The 22,767-nt window shown below is 44.7% G+C and overlaps 7 protein-coding genes across 7 annotated transcripts; 3 read left to right on the top strand and 4 right to left on the bottom strand.

The window, feature by feature from the left end:
• The first annotated feature begins 739 nt into the window (after window positions 1–739).
• On the top strand, window positions 740–2,806 carry FA14DRAFT_160229 (uncharacterized protein). Its single transcript, XM_025498580.1, has one exon. It carries the CDS (start codon window positions 804–806, stop codon window positions 2,646–2,648), a length of 1,845 nt encoding a protein of 614 aa, XP_025355072.1. The 5' UTR covers window positions 740–803; the 3' UTR covers window positions 2,649–2,806.
• Window positions 2,807–3,167: 361 nt separating this feature from the next.
• Window positions 3,168–8,267, bottom strand: FA14DRAFT_105070 (uncharacterized protein; the record flags this gene model as incomplete). The annotated part of the gene is made up of 2 exons (XM_025495730.1): window positions 3,168–4,812; window positions 4,885–8,267. Coding segments are annotated over 2 exons (5,028 nt in total), but the record flags the coding sequence as incomplete, so codon positions are not given.
• Window positions 8,268–8,857: 590 nt separating this feature from the next.
• FA14DRAFT_188824 (uncharacterized protein) lies at window positions 8,858–10,331 on the top strand (the record flags this gene model as incomplete). Its single annotated transcript, XM_025501682.1, has 1 exon — window positions 8,858–10,331. Exon 1 carries the CDS (start codon window positions 8,946–8,948, stop codon window positions 10,329–10,331), a length of 1,386 nt encoding a protein of 461 aa, XP_025355070.1. The 5' UTR covers window positions 8,858–8,945.
• A 193-nt stretch (window positions 10,332–10,524) lies between these two features.
• On the bottom strand, window positions 10,525–13,503 carry FA14DRAFT_178165 (uncharacterized protein; the record flags this gene model as incomplete). Its single annotated transcript, XM_025500824.1, has 1 exon — window positions 10,525–13,503. One exon carries the CDS (start codon window positions 13,501–13,503, stop codon window positions 10,525–10,527), a length of 2,979 nt encoding a protein of 992 aa, XP_025355069.1.
• Window positions 13,504–15,112: 1,609 nt separating this feature from the next.
• On the bottom strand, window positions 15,113–18,106 carry FA14DRAFT_188822 (uncharacterized protein). The gene has a single exon (XM_025501681.1). It carries the CDS (start codon window positions 17,918–17,920, stop codon window positions 15,227–15,229), a length of 2,694 nt encoding a protein of 897 aa, XP_025355068.1. The 5' UTR covers window positions 17,921–18,106; the 3' UTR covers window positions 15,113–15,226.
• Window positions 18,107–18,412: 306 nt separating this feature from the next.
• FA14DRAFT_120908 (glycoside hydrolase family 29 protein) lies at window positions 18,413–20,149 on the bottom strand (the record flags this gene model as incomplete). Its single annotated transcript, XM_025496432.1, has 1 exon — window positions 18,413–20,149. The coding sequence occupies one exon, from the start codon at window positions 20,147–20,149 to the stop codon at window positions 18,413–18,415; it is 1,737 nt and encodes a 578-aa protein (XP_025355067.1).
• A 1,508-nt stretch (window positions 20,150–21,657) lies between these two features.
• Window positions 21,658–22,594, top strand: FA14DRAFT_160225 (uncharacterized protein; the record flags this gene model as incomplete). The annotated part of the gene is made up of 1 exon (XM_025498579.1): window positions 21,658–22,594. A coding segment is annotated over exon 1 (392 nt), but the record flags the coding sequence as incomplete, so codon positions are not given.
• Window positions 22,595–22,767: the final 173 nt, after the last annotated feature.

Genomic DNA, 22,767 nt, shown 5'->3' with positions numbered 1-22,767 from the left:
TGAAATCGAGATACTCCGCCACAAAGCGGTGCATTTCTAAGCAAAGCGGCCCGCAGGAAAAGGGTACTGAGTGGCGCAATACATTTTCGGACCTCAACTTTCGATAAAGTCACATCATAACGTAAAATTGTACACAAAGATGTATCCCCTCCCCCGTCTTGACAAAAGTGTACTTGCGGAGCCAATCACGAACTCCCATCAAACCAATAAGACGAGGAGGGGAAAGGATAAACACGACGCGTGCAGTATATCAACCGTCCTTTGGAGTCGCTTAAAAGATAAAAAAGTGTATATATATACAATCATTTATTAATTCATCAACCTTTTTAAACCCAACTTTGTTTCTACCATCTCCCCTTTTTTCTTTTGCTCTCTCTTCATTGAGCATTTGTCTTTATGCAAAAATGGAAGTGCCTAAAGAAGGACCCTCTTTACCATCACCTTCTCGAACGCAACCCATCACGCGTTCTCAATCTACGCCACCATCCGGTGGTCCTCCTTACAATCAAGCCGGTATAACAGTTGATACCTTGTTGGAAAATTGGATGGAATCATCTGCTTTGGAAACATCTGCATTACGTTCTACCTGTGGAAAAGATAAAGCAGCAGCAATGACTTTGGGAGAATTATTTCATGCCGCGGCTACGCTGAGTCGCGTATTTTTGTTTCACATTGCTTTGGTAATTCAAAAGACATTGGTGGAACATATAACGGCATCCGCTGATGAAGAAAAGTTTATTGAAACTTTGATTGTTAAACTTGTCAAAAACTGCTCGGAAATCACTTGCAGAGACAAAGTTCAAATGGCGGCTGATTCTTTTGATGGATCGGAGATCACTCGCGTAGTTTTTCCCGACGGAATGAACTTCCATCCAGAAATCGTCATCGAAGCGGCCAATGTACCTGATGAACATCAAGTGGCCGTCTATACTTGCATCAAATTCTTATACACAAGCTATCGTACGACTGTTGTGGATGCATTCTTCAAAGAATACGTTTTCTCCTTGGATAACCTGGCAAATGCTGATCCAATAAATGCCATCGTGAGCGCATTTGCCGATTTCGTTGAAGAGAAATGTCAAGACATGGAAAAAGATCTCATTGCTGTTATCGAAGAAGAAGTCAAAGGTATCGCTGATTTTGGTGGCGTAAATGATTCCGGTATGCTGATCCGTCCCCGAAGCGTACAGAAGAGAAAGGATACAAACGGTCCCGAATCTACCGTCAAGAGAAAGATCCGGAGACTGGTAGCTCCATCCGCCGCTTCGGAACTTGAGGATGAAGACGACGAAGCAACTCCAATATCTTCTCCCTCTCCTTCAAGTCGCTTGGGCTCCTCTAGCAAACGTTCACTCAAGCTCAACCGAAAGACCGATCGCTCCACGAGACCCAAACCCACACCCAAGAAAGGGAAATACTTCGACAGTGATTTGGAAAGTGACACAGGCATTGAAAATGATCGCATTCTTACGCAAGCAATTGATGATATTTTCAGTCGAGTGAAGAATTGGCACGGTACAATGTGTGTTGGTGTTCGTCTTTTACTGAAACACTGGCCCCACAAGCTCATTAAAAAAGAGCTGAAAAAGGGTGCCGGTCCTATCGTTCATGAACTGATTGAATCATTCCACACGGGAGACAGCATCACAGTTGCAACTGTAACCGAATTGGCCAAAAAAGCCAAGTTTAAGGATGCATGCACGATCATGTTGGCAATCAATTGGAACGATGACTATTTGAGCAAACTCAAGAAGGTTTGCGAGAATGACAAGATTCATGCTGCCTTTTTGACAGCAACGGCAAACATTGATGCTACCGTTAAAGCATTGAGTGAGAATTGCCTAGAACGTCAAGCCGAATCAATCCCGCTGTACTCCGAAGAGGGTATTCGTGATAACGACTTTTTCCCGGTACTTGTCTGGAGTCCCACAGATGACGTTGATTTCTACAAAGGTAATCAGGCTCTCAAAACCTCCAAAGAGGTTCGTGAAGCTATGAGCGTGCTTGCAAAGAGCGTGTTTATTGCCTTGTGCACAAAGATGAACTTCTCAGGTAGTTTCCATAAGGAATTAAAGAACATCTTACCAGAAGCCAAGGCTCTTCACGGTTTAAATGATACTTTCGGTCTAGAACATGCTTTCAGCCGTAATGAGCCTTTACCAATCGTAAAGAGTGATGCAAACCCGCGAACAGCAATCGTTCCGACACCCAAAAAGACTAAGCAAGTTGCACCTGCTTCTTCACCCAGGAAAACATCACCAAAGAAAGGAAGAAAGAGTGGTACGATTGACTATGACTCAATGCTGAACGATTTCATCAATCCTGATACGGGACTTCGATGTGATTTGCAGACGTACGGTGCTGGCGGTTTGCGTGCTATTGTTCGATTGAGTAGCAAAGAAAACATCTTTATGCCTTTGGACAAATACAAAAAGGATGAAAAGCTCTCTGAAGGTGATTTTGTATTTATCAAGATGGTACCCGAGAAGAGCAATTCTTTTACAAAGGATGGGAAATTGAAAGGCGCAAAAGTCTTGATTCGCAAAGATGAAAAGGGATCAAGTTGGTTCCCATTCTTGTTTCCCTTTAGTGAGAAAGGTGGTGCTCTTTGGATTCAAAAGTTGCTCAAAGAGCACTTCAAGGATTGATAGTACAAAAGGCTACTGTATTCGTGTTTCTCATCGGTTTCGTTCTCTCTTGTTCAACTTGTTCCGATTGTCCCGTCGCATTTCCCATCACAGTAATCGTTGATCGATCAGTTTCGGCATTTCTTTCCCGCAACCAATGTTTTATAGTCATGTTCCCATGTTTCGTTCGTTAAAAACCAATTCATTTCATGATTGAGAAATAATAGTATGATAGTAGCAACAAGTATGATACGAGTACAAGAAGTTTTAGTAATGTAAAATTATTTAACTTGAAAATCTAGCTAAAAGGCCTTTATGTTGTACAGATTCTGAAGCGCCATTCGGAAAAGAAGGAATATGTCTTTGATCATCTCCGTCTAAGATACCATAACCACCTGAACCCATGTGTGTGTAAGGGAGCAAGACATCTTTGTTTGCACCTGAAGAAGCTGCAGCATACGTAGCAGCAGCACTAGGAGGATGAAAGGATGTACTTGGTGCACCGATGTGAGCACGAACGAAACCAACATGACCTTGCACGTCCGGACCGGCAAAAGCCAAAAGTGGAAAATGTGGATGGAAAGCCAAAGAACCCATCGAAGGTCTGAAAGGCGATGGTGGTTCATCGATCGCAGGAGATAGCAAAGATGTGTTGGATTGCAGATTGGCTTGTTTGGATGGTGTTCCGTTTGGACCATTCTGATGGGAGGCTGGCTGTGCGATTGGGAATAATGCTCCTCCGACCGGTTGATGCTGATTGGCTGCGACTTGTGCTGCTTGTGCAGGTGTAGCAAATTGACGTACAATCGGAGCAACATTCGATAAAACCTCTTGTGTTTCAATGTTGCACAACAGTGTCCTCTGTGCACTCAATCCTTGACGGGTAGGTCTAGGATAATTGGAAAGTGCAAAGATTGGAGCACCGTCATGCACTTCCATTGCACTTAGCTTGCCTTGCAATTGCTCACTCCAATCTTTCGATCGAATACTCTTCCTGCCTCGAATATCCCACACTTTCACAACACCATCCGTACTTGCAGATAGCAATTCACGATTACCCCGTTTCTGCAGACGCACATTTGTGATCCAATTTGCATGTTCTTCCCATAGTCGCACAAGTGACAATTCAGGTGGAATTCTGCGATCATACACTCCAATTGCACCATCACCAAAACCGCAAACGAAGATGTGACCAACGTCAGACTCGGATGAGATTGAGGTGACACAAGACGAAACTCTTGTTGGGATATCGCAAATGCACAACTCACGATGAGCATCCCAAACACGAACGTATCGACTGTCTCCACCGGTCAACAAGCTTCCGGTGATCTGTTGCCAATCTAGAATCAATCCACTCGGTCTTTTGCTTCTGACCAGGTGTGGCAAAGCGCGCATACTGCTCACCAACTTTGGTCCTCTGTTGGATGTCCAGCTTGGCTCGTCATAATTTGCATAGATTCGAACATCTCCATCGGCCGATCCAACAAGCAAACGTGATTGTGCTTCTTCGTTGGCAAATGTGAGTGAAGTGATGCTTGTCTTTGGCGGGTTTCCATTATTGAATCTCGTCAACAGTTTACCAGTCGTCCAATCCCAAACACTGAGCGTGTCTTGTTCACTTGCAGTAATCAAATGGTTTTCGAATTGATGCATATGCATGAGGTATGCAGGACCACCAACTTGAATACCCGTTGGTTGCACTTTTTGTGACCATCGAATGTTCAACGCACTTTCCACATCCACTTGCGCTTCGTTCATCAATCGTTCGTTGCGTTCCCGCTTCCACGTTTGGATGTTGTATTGCACGCTTCCTAGCTCATCTGCCTCTGCACATTTCATCTGTGGTTCAGTATAGTATTCACTACACCATGCGAACAGCTTGCTCTTCAACGGCAACACCTCCCTCACAGATCTTGGACCGCTAGCACCACCTTTACTGGATGAAGGTGTACCAGGACTGACTGCATCGCCTGCGCTACCTGTTCGGTAGATCGATGGGCTATGCATAGGCGTATTGCCCGCATTCGTTGTATTACTCTGAGCAGCAGTGATTTGTGCACGTTCTCTGAATCTATGCAAATCCTGGGCAACAATCGTGGCTAATGCATCTGCCATCTTGATATCTGCCATTCGATCAATCTCTTCCGCAGGTGATCTGCTTCGAGTAGACAGATCGTGTGGATTGCTTTGAGAAGATGACAAAGACAAAGAACCAAACTTATCCACTAATGGAGATCTTCCTGCTGGCATCAAAGACGTTCCAACAGGTGGCGTGCTTGATAATTGATTGATAGTTGCATTCTGTCTCAACGAACCAGTTTTTGAGGATCTTCTTTCTTGCAGTCTGCTGATATGTGCTAGGCTTTCTGCACTGGCCGATCGATGAGCAACTTCAGAAGGCGTACTGGCAGAGGCTGAAAGTGCGCCATTCGTGGGCAAAGGCGTGACTGGTGTCTTTGGTGAGCTCGGTTGACTAGCTTCCCTGCTGTTTGGTTCAGCTGAGGGACCAAATGGTGATACATATCGTGATGAGTTGGAACGAGGTGCTGGAACCCGTGGAGGAAGGAACGCAGACTTAGGCGGAACAGTTGCATCCGATTGTGGCTGTGTTTCATCGGGCGATGATGCCGAGGGTGATGGCGGTCTGGAATATCCTAGTGTGGCGATCGTCTTTACAGTTTGTGCTAGAGATGTATTCCGTCTTTGCGAAGGGTGTAAAGATGAAGGTCGATTACCAGCTGTGACAGTATTGCCACTGGACGAGCTGAACGTGCTCAAACCTCCTAGAGATGCAGCAGAAGACATGCCCAAATTGTCCCGATCCATTAATCGATCATTAGCTACACTCATCTTTGACCTTGGCATGGGTGGGAAATAGCCTTCAGTATTTGCTGCAGTACTTGTTGGTGTCACTAATCGATCGCTAGCCCCACCTGCCGGGTTGAAGGACTCGAAAGGAATGGACGTCAACATGAGCGCGGTGATGTAATCGACAACGGTGCTGGCCATACTTGCAACTTCTGGGTGGCCATCTGCACTGAGGTCGAGCAATGCTACAAAGATGGTGGAGAAAGCCGGAACATTGGCAATATCGATCTCATCTAGACCTTCCTCTAGTGATAACTTGATCAATACGCGGGTCAACAAAGCTTGTTCGTATGCTTTGGATTCAGGGTCGAGACCTGATACCTCTTCAAACGTCGTCTTTCTTCTCTTGCGCATTTTACGTTCTTCGCGATTATAGTACAAATATGCAGCCAAAACGAAGAAACCTTGATATTCACGCACAAGAGGGCTTAAAGCAATCACCAACTCTTTGCGCACGAGTGGAGAAGAATCGCACTTTGTCGAGAGCATGCTGATGGCGATACCAATCTCTAAGCTCCTCTGTCTGCTTTCCTCCATGTTCAGCATCGTTCCCGTACCCAAGCAATGCGGTCGAGTCTGTGCATGTCTGCTAGAGACGGGGTTGGTGGGCAAGGAAGAAGAAGGATCATTCGGGTCGTGGCTTGAGCCACTTGCTCCAAGTAAGATTCCCATGGCATACAGTACTGCTGCTCTGACTTCAGGTGAGATGTCACTGAGCATGCAAGCAAACTTGCCATGAACATCTTTAGCGATTCCGCGTGCTTTGCCCACTGCTGAATCGTCCCAAAGTTGACCAATGCACAACGCACTCCATTGACGCAAAAGGAAATCATCATGATCAAGATGCTCCAAGCAAGAATCCATGGCATCAGTCTGCAAGCATGCTTGTTGTCCAGCAGGGAAATCTTGGCAAAAGACAGACAAGATGAAAGCACACATTGCTCGATGCTCGGACACGTTGGGAATCGGGTAATTGTTGACATTGGATGCATCATTGACCCCATTCGGTTGCTGAAAAGGACTCAAGACTGTGCTGAAGTAGATGAAACCATTATCTCGCAACAAGTCATTCTGACAGCTCCTGTCTACCGCCAATATTCTTGCCCAGATGTAAATCAACACAGGCTTGAGATCAGCTGCAGGACTTTGCAAGAGCTTCAAGACGTACGGGAAAATACCAATACTGAGAGCAAGATTGACTGCCCATGGACCTAGATCTAAGAATTGACTCAACAAGATCAACGCACGCAATCTATGCACTTGTGACAGCAAAACTTGAAGGACGATCGGAAGCTGATCTGGCGGATCGCGAATAAGTCGAGCTTCCTCTTCATCTTCTTCATCCTGGTCTATTTCTAGTTGTGCAGTGATGGATAGACTTGCATCTGCTCTCCTTCTTCTTCCCCTTCTGCTTACACCTCCCTGTGATAGCCATACTTCGAATGCCATCAATTGCTCACTGAAGAATGTGCTAGGTTGATACTCAAAGGCAGCCAAATGAGCAGGCATTGCTGGACCGTCAGGCTCAGCGGCTTTCTCGGCAGCTTCGGTCTTTGCTAGCAAGGTCGGCAATTGTGACAGGCATTGATCGACGGCCAAGTCCCAGCTGTCCCACAGAGGATGATTATGCGTTGGCGGTAGCTTTGGATGGCTCATGGGTGAACAATGATAGAATCGCATGATTCGCTCTGCCAGCAAGAAGTTTCTGAGAAGCGCTGCAACCATTAAGTCATCTCTGAACAGCCTTCTGAAAATCGTTCGAGGCAACACCGTCCATGCGATCGTATCTGTAATGGCGGTAAAGATCCAATTGAGCTCTCCCAATGGTGTTCGGCGATCTTGTAGCCTTCCTGGAATTTTCATGATCATATCAAAGTCGAGCGGAGAAGGTAAAGGGTTCTGCAAAACGAACCATCGTAGCGAGATTTCGATTGGTGATGTCAAACATGAAGTGAACAGATCGGCTGGCAGATCAGGGTTCATTGGTAGAACATCATCAGGTCCACATGCTGCCAGATGGATAGATTCTCGCAGCGGGAACTGTTGCTCATCTCCTATAGAAGTTGAAGGTTTCTTGCCATTGGATGATTTTGATTCTTCCTCTGCTCTACGCTCTGCTAGGCGTTTGAAGTTGTTGAGAATGTTCCCCGCAGAGCTCGCATCCCAGACAAAAATGCATGGGTTTCCCAGCCATGCTTGTAAATCATAGAGTGTGACCGGAATGTATTGTGTGTATGCTTTGTTGAATACCCAAATCTCTCCGCCGGGCGTTGGCTTTGGAACACCGTATCCGTTGTAGTAGAACAATACTCGTTCATCTTTTGCTGTTCGACGTAAGCTGGTACAGAATCGCTTCATTTCCTCCACTACCGGATCCAAGTGAAGCTTGTATCTGGTCTTCATCGAGAGGTGTTCAAATTGTGCAACCATGTTCTTGCCAATTGCTTCCAAAGCTCTCGTTGGATCTAAGCTTCCCGGATCGGTCCAGCAAATCAGCTTTGAGCATGGATTGGTCTTGCTCACATCCGGTGGATCTACTCCTAAATTCAAGCACATGACCAAAGCGGCAGTCACCGTTCTGAGTCTTTCGCGCATTCGCCAATCCGGTAAATCTCTCTCATCTCGCGGCTTCGGATTACCTCCTGTTTGATGTCTCTTTTGGGTCCATTGGGTCATATAAGGTTGATCAAAGATGATCATATCCGCCTCTTCTGGTAAGAGCAAAGCGCCATGCCGCCTTCCACTTGTCGTACTCAAATCATCTTCATCGTCTTCTGTATCTCCAGTCCTGCTCGCGAGATCATCTGAAGACGTGAAGAGGGGTGCATCTGTACTGCCGGATGCGTGACCATGGCCGTTTGCCAATTCTGTGTTGATTCTATAAGGCACTGCATGTCCTGGGTTTATCGAGGAGTGATTTGTGTCATAATCTTCTTCATCTTCGCCATTGAGGAAAAAAGCTTTTCCAACTGCCGCCATGCTGGTCTAAAGAGAAACAGCAGGCAGCATATACAATGCAACAACTGTAGCACCCACGATTCTTCTTGCCTCTTATGCGAGTGTGCTAGTTTGATATGACATAAAAGGCGAACGATTTGTAGAGGTAGTGGTATAAGTGTTTGCCGTTTTGCCTTGAGGAGGAAAGCAAATGTCGAGCAATGATATGGATGAAGGTTGATGATGAATCAATCATCCGATCAACTCCAGATCTTTTTTTCTTGTTTGCTGCTTAAGCGCTGATGCACTGGCCATACACGCGATCTGTGTGGGCGTGTGTGTGTGTGTTCCAGTTTTAATGCGTCTTCATTTGGCCGATATAAATTTATTCAATAAAAGGCTCAGCCTCTGTAAAAGGCGGCCCGCCACAACACAAGCTTATCCGATAAAAATGATTATTATCAATGCGTTCATTGTTACTACCACCTCCTTCTGATAGGGGCAACCGCCATCATGTCGGCTCTATCATTCTTATCCAAGAAATCATGGCATACAGGGCTACAAAGCAATCAAGAAGCGGTATGGAAAGCAGAAAAAGCAGCATTGGAAGAACGAAAAAAGTTGGATGAATTGCGTAAAGAAAGAGATCGTGAACGTGAATTACAAGAGCTTGAAAGATTGAACCAAGAAAGTGGCGGTAGAAATGGAAAAAGACAAGAAAAGGTGGATTGGATGTATCAAGTGCCTGCAAGTATTGCATCATCATCACAAACACAATCGGCAAGTAAGGAAGAATTGGAGGAGTACCTCTTAGGGAAGAAGAGGGTGGATAAATTACTCACCAAAGGAGATGAGACGGAGAAAGTGTCCAAGGACGGAAATGCTCCCGCTCAGGCCTCTTCGTCGGCAGGCCAAGCAGGCAGCAGTGCTCCGACTTTCGGTGATGTAGGCTCAGATAGAGACGTTGCCAGTAAAATTCGAGAAGATCCAATGTTTGCCATCCGACAACAAGAGCAGGCGGCATACCAAGCTTTGCTGAAAGATCCAGCAAGGCTTCGTGCCATGCGTAAAGCGGCAGGAATGGATGTTGGAAAGGAAGAAAGCAAAGAAGAAAGACGGCGGAGAAAAGAGGAGAAGAGGAGACGCAGAGATGAGGGGGACTACTCTCGTTCGGAACGAACATCGGAAGGCAGATATCGAAGTGAGAAGGACGACAGCTACAGCAGAAATGGGTATGATGACGACAGAAAAAGGAGGTCTTCCAGACGCGATGACAGATACGACGACGATCGTAGTAAGCGGAGCTCAAAAGACGACCGTAGATCCCATTACGATCACCGATCTGAAGACCATTCCCGCTCTCGCCACTCGCATCGCCACGACGACAGAAGACGCAATGAGCGATTTGATCGAGATCGCTCGCCAAGACGTTCAGTCTCTCCACAAGATTCGCGAAAGTATGAGAGAAGGGAGCAATCTTATCGATCTTCTTCTCCCAGACGGTCGTACCGCAACGAATCATCTTCTATCCGTGCTCCAGGCTTTTCAGAAGTACCTTCCAGAGATGCAAACGCAGAACGTGAAGCCAAATTAGCAGCAATGCAAAAGAATGCCGTCGATCTTTCTTCTTCTCGGGATGCATACTTGGCAAAAGTCAAGGAACAAGAACAAGCAGATTTGGCAAGAGAAGAAGCTTTGCGTGCAAAAGTTCAATCAAGCCGAAACAATCGAAGTAACGGTAGTGGATTTGGTACAGAGGCAAAAGGTTCTTTCTTACGTGAACAAGAACGTTCTTTGTACGGTAGTGGTGCAAGTCGAAACGGCAGTGAGAATGTGGACTTGGCTGAAAGGTTAAGAAGAGGACGTGATACCCTGCAACGATTCGGTGATGAATCTTGATAGTGGAATATGTAATATAGAATACCATTTACAATTTTGATCAATCGCATGAATTGAAAGCGACAACTGATGACGATGAGCAGGGATAAATATACAAAAAAAAATAAAAGAGAGAAATATAAAACAAATTAGTGGAGGAGGGCTGTAAAACATTTTATACACTCGGCACCTTTTGAGCATGATAAAAAATATATCAGATACTGTCCTCGACATTATCTTCATCACGTATATCACCGCGTAAAGAAGAGACGGAAGAAGTGGAAAGGTCTGTAGTTGGTGAACCCGGCTCCTTTCGCATCAGTTCAGAATCAAAAGAATCTTGCAAGGATCCACGCCTTCTCTTGTTCTGATGACCATGCTCTTCCTCTTCATCGGATGTTTCTAGTAATGGCGCAGGACTGGACAGCTTAAAGCTCAACACAGGCAAAGGCGGTTGATGATCACTCGTCCTTCGACTGACTTGCGAACGTTGAGATCGACCAGCACTGCTACCTTTTCCATTGCTTTGCAATAATCCATTCTTCTGTGCGCTTCCTTGTTGTGATCTGGTCACGCTACGTTGTTGACTTGCGGATGTTGGACTTCCAAGCATGGATGATGCCAATCTCTTGTTCTTATCAGGTCTACTTGGAGTTTCTTGCATGCCCATCTGTCCATCATCTTCATCCACCTCATCACTATTATCGAGAAGACGAGCTGCTGCTGGCGTATCCAATGCATCCATGCCACCCTCTTCATCATCATCTCCATTAAATCCTGCACCACCACGTTTGCTTGCACTGGTACGGAACGAAGGACGCAAGATGCTGTCTGGCCATGGACTGTTCATAGACATGAACGTATTGCCAGCAAATGGAGTTCCCGTCAATGAAGTCAACAAGGAAGTTCCTTTTCCGGTCGAATGTGGTGCCAAACCAAGAGACTGTGTCAGGTTGAGATGTTGAGGCGAAGAGAATTGATCATTGCCTTTACCGTTTGCATCCCGTTTCAAAGGAGAAGCACGAGAGAACAACTGTGACCGTGTAGCGCTGTATTTACTACTATTGCGAACATCAAACGGTGTAAGACCCAAGATGTTGGCTGAACCCATCATTCGATCATGCTGAGTAGGTGTTGTGGCAGACATTCCCTTTAACGAAGGTGTAGCACCAGTCAATCCATTAGCAGCTGCTTTTCCACGTGTGATTCTCTGGACAGAGGCCGAAGCTAGTGAAGGCATGGCCATACTTGTGCCATTCGCTGGCGTAGGTACACCGTCCAACAGCGCAGAACGTAAAGGAGTTTTGACCAATGGTGGTAATCGGCGACTTTTCATTACTGGTGACGATCCATTCAGCACATCATAGCCATCTTTACCAGAATGACTGAGGTCCACTCTCGTTTGTAATGGAGAAAGACGGTTCTCATCTTGATTTTGTTCAATCTTGATATCTTTTCCGAGCGCACTAGAAAGCCGGGAGGATGATGCTGGTGCTTCCAGAGCTGCATCTTTTGTTCTTTGTGCGTTGCTTGTCGAAGGACTAATCTTATGACGATCAAGAGAGAATGGATTGCTAGCTGGACTTTGATGCACTCTACGACTGGACGAGACAGGTGACAGCATCGAGCTTGCACTATGACGGTTGGAGATGCTACCATTGTATGTGCCATTCTTTGTTGCGGAAGACACGAAAGATGGACTGCTTTCCAATGTCCTTTGTGAAGCAGGAGGAGATAACAATCCTGCTACATTACCATTTTGGATTCTTTCGCCATTTCCACCAAATACCTGAGCTACCAGAGATCGGTCATCGCCCACTGATGGTGGTGTTGGATAAAGCGTACTATAGCGATTGACCGGCGTTGACTTCATCGGATAATTGTGCGCTTGTGTTTCCAGACCACCTGCTTCAATCATCTCCTCTTGGCCCTTAAGTCCGGCATTAGAGCCCTTCTTCTTGCTTCGAGACTTGATTTGATTAGAATCAACAAACGAAAGCCGTCTGAGCTTTGAATCACGGTTCACTTCTGCTAAAGGTTGACGTGGAGATGTGACGGTAGAAAACATGGCCGTTGTTGATTGCGGTGGTATTATTGGCATCGAAGCATGCTTTGAGAAATTGCGTGAAGAAGCTCCACCATTCATATGTGCTTTGGCTCCGTTGATAGCTGGCCATACTGCTGTGATCGCGCCAGACGAGGGAGCATTATGGTTATCTGCATAATGTGGCATTGACGTTGTCGTCATGTGATGATGGAACTTGAGAGTCTGCATTCCTCGAGGCTTCTTTTCACCATTGCCAGACATTGTTCGTTTCTTTGGATTAGGCATCACAGTGTTTGCCATGGCAAACTTTTGCTTTTCTAGGGCGGGTGAGTTCCTTGACATGACTTCTTCATTAGCAAGTCCAGTGGCAGCCTCTGTTTCAGCATCACTCTTTGATCCATCTTCAGGGCTTCCTGCATTTGTGGACGCATCTCCTGTAACATCACCGTTTCCAGAAGCGGCTTTGTCTTGAAGACGTCTTTTACGTGCCCATCTTCTCTTACTTTCCAGCATTCGTTCACGACGTTCTTCTGCATTCTTTGGTCTGTTTGCATTGCCATCCCATCGTGTTCTACGTGGCTGTTGACTGAGCGGAATGAAATGCTTGTCCTGCAAATGTCTTCGCCAAATGCTTCGTGCGTGTTTACCTGCGTATTGTTTGTCGCAGTAAGGGCACGAAAAGATTCCCGTATTTCCTTCACTTGCAGCTTGTTGTGCTTGTTGAACGATACGCAATTTTGCTTGAATGACTGGATCATCGCTCAACTCCATCCAATCTGCGCTGTCATCATCCAAGCCCATCGAATCATCATATTCTCCACTATCGCCCACGTACATCTGTCCACCGAATCCCATAAAGGAAGCAGGGTATTCGGACATATTTACGTTGGAGATGAAAGGATTGACTTGCATATGACCATTTGCAGCAGCAAAGTGTTGAGCGTGTGGTCCTGATTGGAATGCCATCATTGGCTGTGAACTTGATCCTGCATCCATGGATAGACCTTGTTGAGAAGCAGCATGTTGGATGTTCATTCCTACTTGATTGAACATTGGGTATAATATTCCTTGTTGCATTTGTGTATTTGGTGTCAATTGACCGCCATTTTGAGATGATTGTGATTGTTGTTGTTGATAGGCAGACATGTTTGTGCCTTCAATCACGCTGTGCATTGGATGGAGAAATGACTGACTGGACGTCATTTCGAATTGCAGGCGTGATTGGGTGGAGATGTCGCCAATGGGTATTGATATGGTGGATGATGAGTTTTCTGGTATGATTGAGAAGGAAGTCAAACTTTCACTTCAATGCAGGTGAAAAAGATGCCCTGAGCGAGCAAACTGCAAACCTTGCAGCAATTCCACAACAGAATCGAGCAGACTTGTTTTGCAAAGAGATGATTGCAATCCTGACCTTAGAAGGTCGAATAAATATTTGATAATGTTTTTTGAGAAAAGAGGGAATAATAAATGTTGAGCACGCTCTACCTTGTTTTTCGGAATTTTGACGCCGTCGAAGGTTGGATAATGATTGACCTTCGATTCAATCGGCGAATGTTTCGAAATGACAAACGATGAGATTGTCAACAAGGCAAAAGTCGGGCAAAAAGTGATGTTGATGAAAGGTATGAAAAAGTTGTGATGGATTAGAGTGGAAGGAAGTGTGTTCCGAGTGTGTTTTGACGTTCCTACTTTTGTCCTTTTTTTGTGTGACTTTTGAAGTGAAGCCGGCACTCAGTCACTAATCAAGCAAACACTCACACTCACACCACACACGCACACAGTGAGAATGAATGAAAATGTCACGAGTAAGTCAAGAATAACACGCTTTCCTGCTTTTTAAGCCTGGCACTCTTAACGCGCCGATGCAGTATGGGAGGGATGTTTACATGCAGAGGCCTTTACAGTGAACAACACACACACACAAAGGGGATAACGCGTTAAGACGCGTTTTTGCACGCGCACGATAAAATCACATATTCATACTCTATGAATAACAACAACCCTATCTTAGCCACATTATATGAATAGAAGCAATTATGATGTCAATATTGATCAGCTTACGATTGTCTTGGAAGGTCTTAAAATGAAACTCTTGATGCCCCTCTGCAAAGTATCATGCAAGGTGATGCAAGCTGGATTGCAGTGATATCTTATCCATTGGCGTATATCAAATCGGTCCGTCGGAGTAGAAGGAAGAGAGCACAAAGAGTGAGTGTGTGTGTGTACTCTACTCTGTCAACGCGTTGTTCTCAAGCTGGCTAAACTTTTAGCGCGAGGAAGCCTGCTTATGTTTTTGCAATCACGTAAGCAGACACCCTTCATCATAAATTGTTCATCGCCATCTGTATTCTTACTGTCACAGATTAGGGAGAAATGATAAGTAATCTCAATCTCTCAGATGTACGCTGAAACTGTAAGTTGCCTTTTCTTATCCAGCCTCTGACTTGCCGCAATCTAGAAGTGAAGATGAGTAAGACTTAAATAATCTTAAACTTTAATAATATTTTGTATTAATTTGATTATTTGTATTTTCTGAGATACTATGAATATGAATATCACCAAATATCGAATAAAAGCTTGTAGATGAACAACTCTTCGTGTGATGAACGAATTGGCTTTGAAAGGATAATATGCTCAAACAAAGAAAATACAAGAAGAAATACGTTTATTTTGTTGATTTTATTCAACATACTTGTACTATACTTAATCTTTTCTCAAGGTAGGTTAATGACTTGCAACATTCAGCAATCTTCTGCTTCAACGACCAGACTAGCTCTACAGCATCATTTCACACTTTCATTGTGGAGACACACGTTTTCTCAAAGTATGTGATATATTTGATAACGTCATAGAACAGATATTTCGATCATCTCCTCTTTTCCACTTCGATGCCATCATCTATATCCAGATCAAATGCACCTCCGATCTCATCATCATCATCTCCATGCATTCCGTCCAAATCAAAATTATCGCCATCATAATCATCATCTCCGTCTATTCCCGAAAGTGCTTCATCAGCTTCACGTAAGATCACACTGAGTGTCTTTTGACTTCGATCCATTGACCCTGTACCCGTTGTCCCATTTCCTCCAGCGATACTTGATCTACTTTCGATCAAATTAGGGTCGGTAGTCGTTGGGATGTCCTCATCACTTTCATCACCCATTCCATTCGACGATCCACTTTTACGTGAACTATGTTTATCTTTGTTTTTTCGTCCAATCGAAAATAATTTCTTTCCTGATTTTGGACTCTTTGGTGATCCAATACTATTGGCACTTGCTTTTCTGCTCATACTAGTTGCACTCAGGCTACTTCCTAAGCTTCCAACACTTGCACCGGTATGTGTTTGACCAATTCCACGTTGAAGCATATTGGAGCCATTGGCACTCAAAGGCGGACTTAACATTGGATCGAATGAAGGTGATGCACTCACACTACTTCTGGGCACATCGATACCCTTTCGACGGTTGTAAATCCTAGAGCCTGCCGGTGCAGAAGCAGGTGGCGAAAGGGAAAGATCTCGAGAAGAAGGACTGCGTGGTGATCTTGCCGGTGAACTGATCGACAGCTTATTAGAAGCAGGAGAGCCTATAACACCTTCCAGATTACCACTTTGACTTGGCGTGAGAGGTCTTCGACTGTCATCATGAATTTGTGACGCAACAGCACTGAATGATTGCTCGAGCTCCAGCGGTTCGGGCTTGGGGCTCTTCTTTGAAATTGTTGAAGAAGTAGGTGACATTTGCACAGATGATTTACGTGGCGAAATTGGAGGACTGGCTGGCGGTGTTTTGTCTGCGCTCTCTTCCTGTTCAGCATTCTCGCTGATATCTGATTCCGACTTTTCAATAATCGATGAATCGGGTAGGGGAGGCGGAGCAGGGAACAAATCCACCGTCTTTTGTCTTGGCGTTGAATCGCCTGTACGTGTTCCTTCCTGCTTTTCATCATACGAACCGCTACCTTCCTCCTTTGTGATGCCTTGTTCTTCTTTGGCTTCATTGTCCTTCTCTTCTTTCTCTGCTTCCACAGGCGGTTCTTGGAAGCCTTCAGTGGCCATTTTTGGTGTGGACAGATCCTCTTCAGTGGCTTCCTTCTTGACCTTTTCTTCAATTTGCTCTTTCACGTCCTCCACCACCACAGGCTTAACGTCTGTTTCACTTTCTGCAGCAGCGGTCGCAGCGGTTGCTTCGATAGCTTTCTCGATTGATAGTGGTCTCTCCACTTTGTCTTCCAAGCTCACACCACCCTCCTCTTTCTCCATCTGTGGTGTCTTTGGACTTCCGTATCCTTTTCCTCTTGCTCTTTGTGCAACATCATGAGCTGCAGTCTCAAAGCGTGCTCGATCTGCCATACTTGTGGATCTTCCTAATCGTGCTCCACTTGCACCCATTCCGTCCGGTATAGAACCATCGAATAAGAATGCTTCAGCTTCTTCATCTGTCATCTTTACATCATCCAATCCCAAAGAAGCCAATAAATCATCAATATCTTCCCTTCCAACAACTTGTTCGGCTGTATCTGTTCCACTTGCCAATCTCGTTTGAGACATTGCAGCTTTCAAATCATCACCTTGTGAGACTGCTTCACGTAATTTGGTTGTCGAGAACGATCGCGATGACGCACTCGCCTGTGCCTCTGCTGCCAAAGCACGAGAAGAAGATTGACTGGCATTATAACGTGCGTGGGGAGAAGCAGCACTGGAAGATCGACTTGAATCTCCATTTCCCATCTTTGCCAATCGCAAAGGTTTCACACCCGCATCGGCAGATGGAACGTATGTTCGAGGTACGGGTGCTTGCTTGGAGGATATGCCCAGTCCGAGTGAGTTGGGATATTTGCCTTCTCCACGATCGGCACTTTCTCCATTTGCAGAAGTGTCCCCCTCAGCGCCGCTGGAAGTCCTTCCTTTTCGTTTCTCTGCCGTATCTCTTCCTGCGTCCAATACCTCATTCAATTCATCCTCCGTCAAGCTCATCTCAGATAGGCCCAGCGATCGAAGGAATCCATCTGTATCATTCTTTCCCACTCTGTCGTATCCTGCCTTTGCTGTCGGTAATGCGGGAGCCAGTGTATTCTGTGATGGAGCTCTAGGTTGAGCCAATCGTGGTACTTCTGCCACAACATGTTTTGAAGGCTTTCGCGGTGTGACAGTGGGCGGTTTCAATGCCTCTGAAGATGAAGCAGAAGCAAGATCAGATGATTGAGATGAAGAAGCTACCGGCAATTGCGGTGCTAAACCTTCTTCTGCCTCTCGCTTTGCCCTTTCCTGATCGATGCGCAGAAACAGGTCCAATTCTCCAAACTCGACACTTTCTTCGAACTCCTCAAATGTTCCTCTCCATTCGTTGTGTACGAGTAAACCTGGTATCTGTGGATCTAAAGCCTTTCTTCTCCATCGACTTTTTGCATCATCATCACTTGCTAAATCATGATAGACAAAAGGGATCTTCTTCACTTGTAAGATGGATATGTATCGTTCATGTCGATTACGTATCTTGTGATTACTCAAGATTGATGTACTGAACAGTTCAACGGCCACCGCTTGGGTGGCCATTTTGATTGAATATGGCGAGAAAGGGAGTGATTGCTTCAGGGATGTTGAAAGTACAGATCAGGGTATCCGATTTATGGGAGCAGGAATGCTGTCGTGATTATGAAGGTGGCCGTGCGTATTGAAATGGCGATCTGAACGTTGGTGCCTTACTGAAAGGATGATAAGCAATCACTTTGATTGACAAGGATTACAATAAAGTTTAAATTCTTGTTCAATTGGAATACACATGTATTAATAGCCACTTCTCTCACGCACAGGCAAGCACACATAACAATTTCACGCTAGTGCCAGAAACAAGGCAGGAGGTCATCAGGCTGAAGCAATCGCCGTTTGACGCCGGCAATTTGCTGGGCTTAACATTCAATCAAATAAAAGTGTGGGGGTAGGCGCCCTGGCTGGCGAACAGGTTTCACTCTGTCCCTTAACCTTAAATATTCTATAACATTCACACAAACACCATCTCATTATCATTATACACATCAGCAACATCTCTCATTTTTGTTCAATTCGGAAAGCCCATGCTAGATTGCCTTGTCCGATTTGAGTAGCAGTAGGATTGATCGTCAGCAATCCTTTCTCGTTGATGGTATATTTGACAATACCTTTTGCACCCAAAAGTGTAATCACATCACCATTTCGAACAGGGATAGGAGATGTAAAAGTGTAGGAAGTGGAAGGCTTCGACAATGAAATCATGTAGAACAGCCCATCTTTGGTCGTAAATCGCCAATCGCCTTCTTGTGGGGTAAGATTCCAATAACGAGTACCATAAATCGCTTCACCGTTCGTTTTGAGCCATTTACCCATGCCCAAAAGTGAGTCTTGCTGTGCTTTTGGAATCACGCCCGAAGCTTCAGGTCCGAAATTGATCAAATAGTTTCCATTCTTGCTTACCACATCCACCAACATCTTTACCAATTGTTGTGGTGTTTTGTAGGCAGAAGGTGCATCTTGTGCATTAAAGCCAAAGCTAAACGGTGCCAAACCTTCATTCGTTTCCCATAAGTTCTGTACCGTACCTGAATAGGTTGCATATTCAGGTGTTCCAAATCCATTCCATAAACAACCACATCTATTGTTCATCACTACATTTTGACCACGTTTGCGGGCTTCATTGTACCATTTTGCTGCGTTTTGACAACCACGCGAAGGTCCACCAATATCACACCACATGATATTCGTTCGGTAATCTTCCATCAAGATCTGTTGTTGTGGACTTTGAATATCATCGATAAAGTCATCTTTTTCAATAAATCCGGTATAAGGAACGGCTTCTCCCGTATACGCATTACGGTATGGACCTCCAGCGAACAGCTCAAACCCATAAGGGTTTTGAATTGGATTAAACCACTCCACCGGACTGAAGTACGTTCCAAATCTTACCGTGGAGTTCTGGGCTGCCAGCATCAATTCTTTCATCAGATCTCGTTTGGGTCCATAAGTGAGTGAATTGCGATTGCTTGTATCCTTTGTGTCAAACAGTGCGAACCCATCATGATGTTTAGTCGTCCCGACAGAGTATCTTGCACCAGAAGCTTCCATCAAAGCAACCCACTGAGAAGCATCAAATTTGGCTGCAGTGAATTTCTCAAAAAAGTCATCATAATTGAATTGTTCACCATACGTCTTGAGATGATGTGCTTTTGTGTAATTGTTCGTGCTCATATCGTGCATGTACCATTCCGCATAAAAGTCAGCACCATAAGCCGGAACAGAATAAGGTCCATAATGGAACATGATTCCCAGTTTTGCATCTCGCCACCAATTCGGTGCTTGTACACGTGAGAGTGATGCATCACTGCTGTCATAATCCGTCAAACCAGGTTGGACTAACCAGCCTGGAGAAATCGTTAACCAATGACCTGAATTTGCATCTCGGATCGTCACTGTAGCACGTTCTTTATCACCATTTCCACCCGTGACCGGTACATCAACACGAATGAAATTTCCTTTTGGTAATCGAGTCACTCTTGCAGGCTTTAATGTTTTGGCTGTGCGGGAATGCACTTCAACAGTAATCGGTTGTGCTGCATCGCCATGGGTAGGTGTATTGACCACCACCACTTCTACGAATTGAACTCGTTCTCCATCAATGTCATCCCATCTTTGAGTGAATTGCACACTTTCCACAAAGTATTGCTTCTGAGACTCTCCTTGCAATGCGGGCGTGGTGACTAAAGTAGCCGCAAAGATATGCCATGCAGGATCATTTTTGGATGTTGGAATCATTGCACTCTCCAGGTATGACACAACACGAGGTTTGATCAGAGGCACAGTCACACTCTCTAATTCAGAGTCAGTGTACGGCAATGGGATTTCCAGAGAGTGAATTTGGGTTCGGTTCTGCGGACTCGTACCATCTTTGAGCATCGGTCCTCCCACTTTACCTTCCTTTGTCCAAGAGTATGGTCCTACAATTGCCGAATTGTGAAGGTATTGCCAATTTTGCCATTGTGGTACAAGTGCGTTGTAGGTGAACGTCTTTCCATCTGTGTACTTGAACACAAAATCACCCGGTATTTGAATATCAACCGACAATCGGTTCACGTCCGAAGCAGCAAGTAATTTGAGAGCATAGTAACGCCCTTTTGGCAATGCTATTGTTGTGCCATTACACTTGAGATTATCAAACACTGGCTCGCCATAGCTATGTTGAAGTTGAAAGAGCGTATCACCAACATAAATCTTGCCGGTAGGAAAGCCCTCAGCTGCAAATGAGGCACCATTACCATCAAAGCTGCCTTTTTCCAATTGTTCAACTCCCTTTGCTACACCTTGATTGTTAAATACAGGTCTAAGATCCACAATCGTATAGGTAGAAGCGCTATCATCTCTTGGCCAGAGAGATGCAGAATAGAACAACAGTACAGCTATGATGAGAGCGATTAGAGAAGAGACTCCCGTTGTCTCGAAGTTGAGCCAAGTTGCCTTTCTTCGAGCAGGAGCTTCCGTGGTTGCATGTGAAAGTAACGGCGTACGTAAGTTGACTTCATCCTCCTCTTCATGTTCGTGTGTTTCAGCTTGTTCTTTTGCTTCCTTTTCGTCTGCCATATCTTTCATGTGATCAGTGATGTATTGTGTGTTTCTACCTTCGTCCGATGACAAAATGTCCATTTAGGAATTGCAATCAATCAATAGACTGTGGTTGCTTATGATGGCATATAAAGACGCAATGCTCGAGTAAAGGAAGGATACCCCATCTCGATCAGTTGTGTGGAAGAAAACAGCGTGACCTTGCTGGAGACGGGCACCGTTGAAGTCTTTCGGAATCGAATGCCCGTAATAACAGCATGCCAGTCCCGGCTCCGGTGTCATCAGTAATATCTAAAGCATACGGCCTGATGACCTGCTTTTACCTTCCGCTAACGGCGCCGCATCTTTATGTGAGTCTGAAGACAGCATCATTGTTGAATTTAGGATGGTAAATGATGATTATCCAGCAATGATGAGGAAGTATTCATCCTGACTACTATCATTTTGCCTCTTGTGTGGCAATGACTCAACCGGTATACGACAATTGATGACACTGAGAGAGACTCGGGAGATCTGCTTTTATCCTTTACTTTATGGAATGCAGCAATAGCAATAATCGTCGGCAAAGCAACGATGCAATCAACAACCGACGGCAAGTTGCTTGTACTGAACAAAAACAAAGGGGAGAAAAGTCTGCAAGATTAAAAGTGTGGCGTAAGTTTGGTTGGATTATGCATAGAAGCACACAAGCACTAGCGTCGTACCAAATTAACGGTGCAAAGGCCGCTTCTCGCCCTTCTTCACCTTTTGCGGACAGTGTAATGCATGCACACAATGCATACATTCAAACAATCAACATAAAGGGGTCTTTGCATCTTCAACATCAACAATCATCTACCACAAAAACAAAAATGTCAGAAACAGAAAGTTTTATCAAAAATGATCAGAGTGCTCAAAACGAAGGCGCATTGCCTACGATAGAGTCAAGATCTACACCTCAACCGCACCCTGCCAGTGTTTTAGGCTTGAGTATCGCAACTGCAATTTGGTATCTTTGTCTTTCGATAAAAACATTAATGGCAAAAGATATGACAAGATGGGTTTGGTTATTGTTGTTTTGTTTCTCATGTTTGATCTTTACTGTTAATTCAGCCGAACAAGTTCAAATTTTAACAAGCATCTTTCCGGCTTCAAGAAGGAATGAAGCATTAACCACAACCAAAAAAGCAGCTCACCTGAAATTATACTTAATAAACGCAATTGCCCTTCCGGTGGGATTATATACATTTGCATTCTCAAGTGAATATTCAGCAAACTTTGATAAGGATGCCAAAACTGAGTTGATTGGAATCGGAACAATTCTTTTTGTTCCATATTTGATGGTCGTTGGATTAAATTCTCCTAGCAATCAATAAAACAAAAAGGGCGGGACAGGTACACACTAAATTACAAACAAGAAATTTGTCGATCACAAAATCCAATCGATTGGTTTGGCTTAAATTGCCCTTTGTTTTCTTTTTTCCTCCTCAACCGGTTTTGGTTTTGATGCTGTGCCGTTGTACGCATACCTTAGCGGCAAAAAATTTAATTAATTACCATTGTGCAAGCAAGAATCACATGGTCGAAATTTTAATAAAGGAGATTTGCGTGGAATGTTTGGTTTTTTCTCTTGGCTACTAGCATTAACTAGTATCGGTTGTCCTTATATAATCTCGTCGCTTTCTTTCATCTGCAGAATTGTACTACATCTTTCTGATTGATTATGATGTTCCTCTTTCTGTTATCTTATCTTGTCCCTTTGCCTTACGCGTAAGCATTTGTTCGGTTGCCGAGCAATGGCTGTGATTTTATTCGGTTCTTAAGTTTGGCTCGTG

This window comes from Meira miltonrushii (genome assembly GCF_003144205.1).
Source record: "Meira miltonrushii strain MCA 3882 unplaced genomic scaffold FA14scaffold_2, whole genome shotgun sequence".
Classification (NCBI taxonomy): Eukaryota; Fungi; Basidiomycota; class Exobasidiomycetes; order Exobasidiales; family Brachybasidiaceae; genus Meira; species Meira miltonrushii.
Note: the sequence above shows the minus strand (reverse complement) of the source record. Positions and strands in the feature narration are given on the sequence as shown.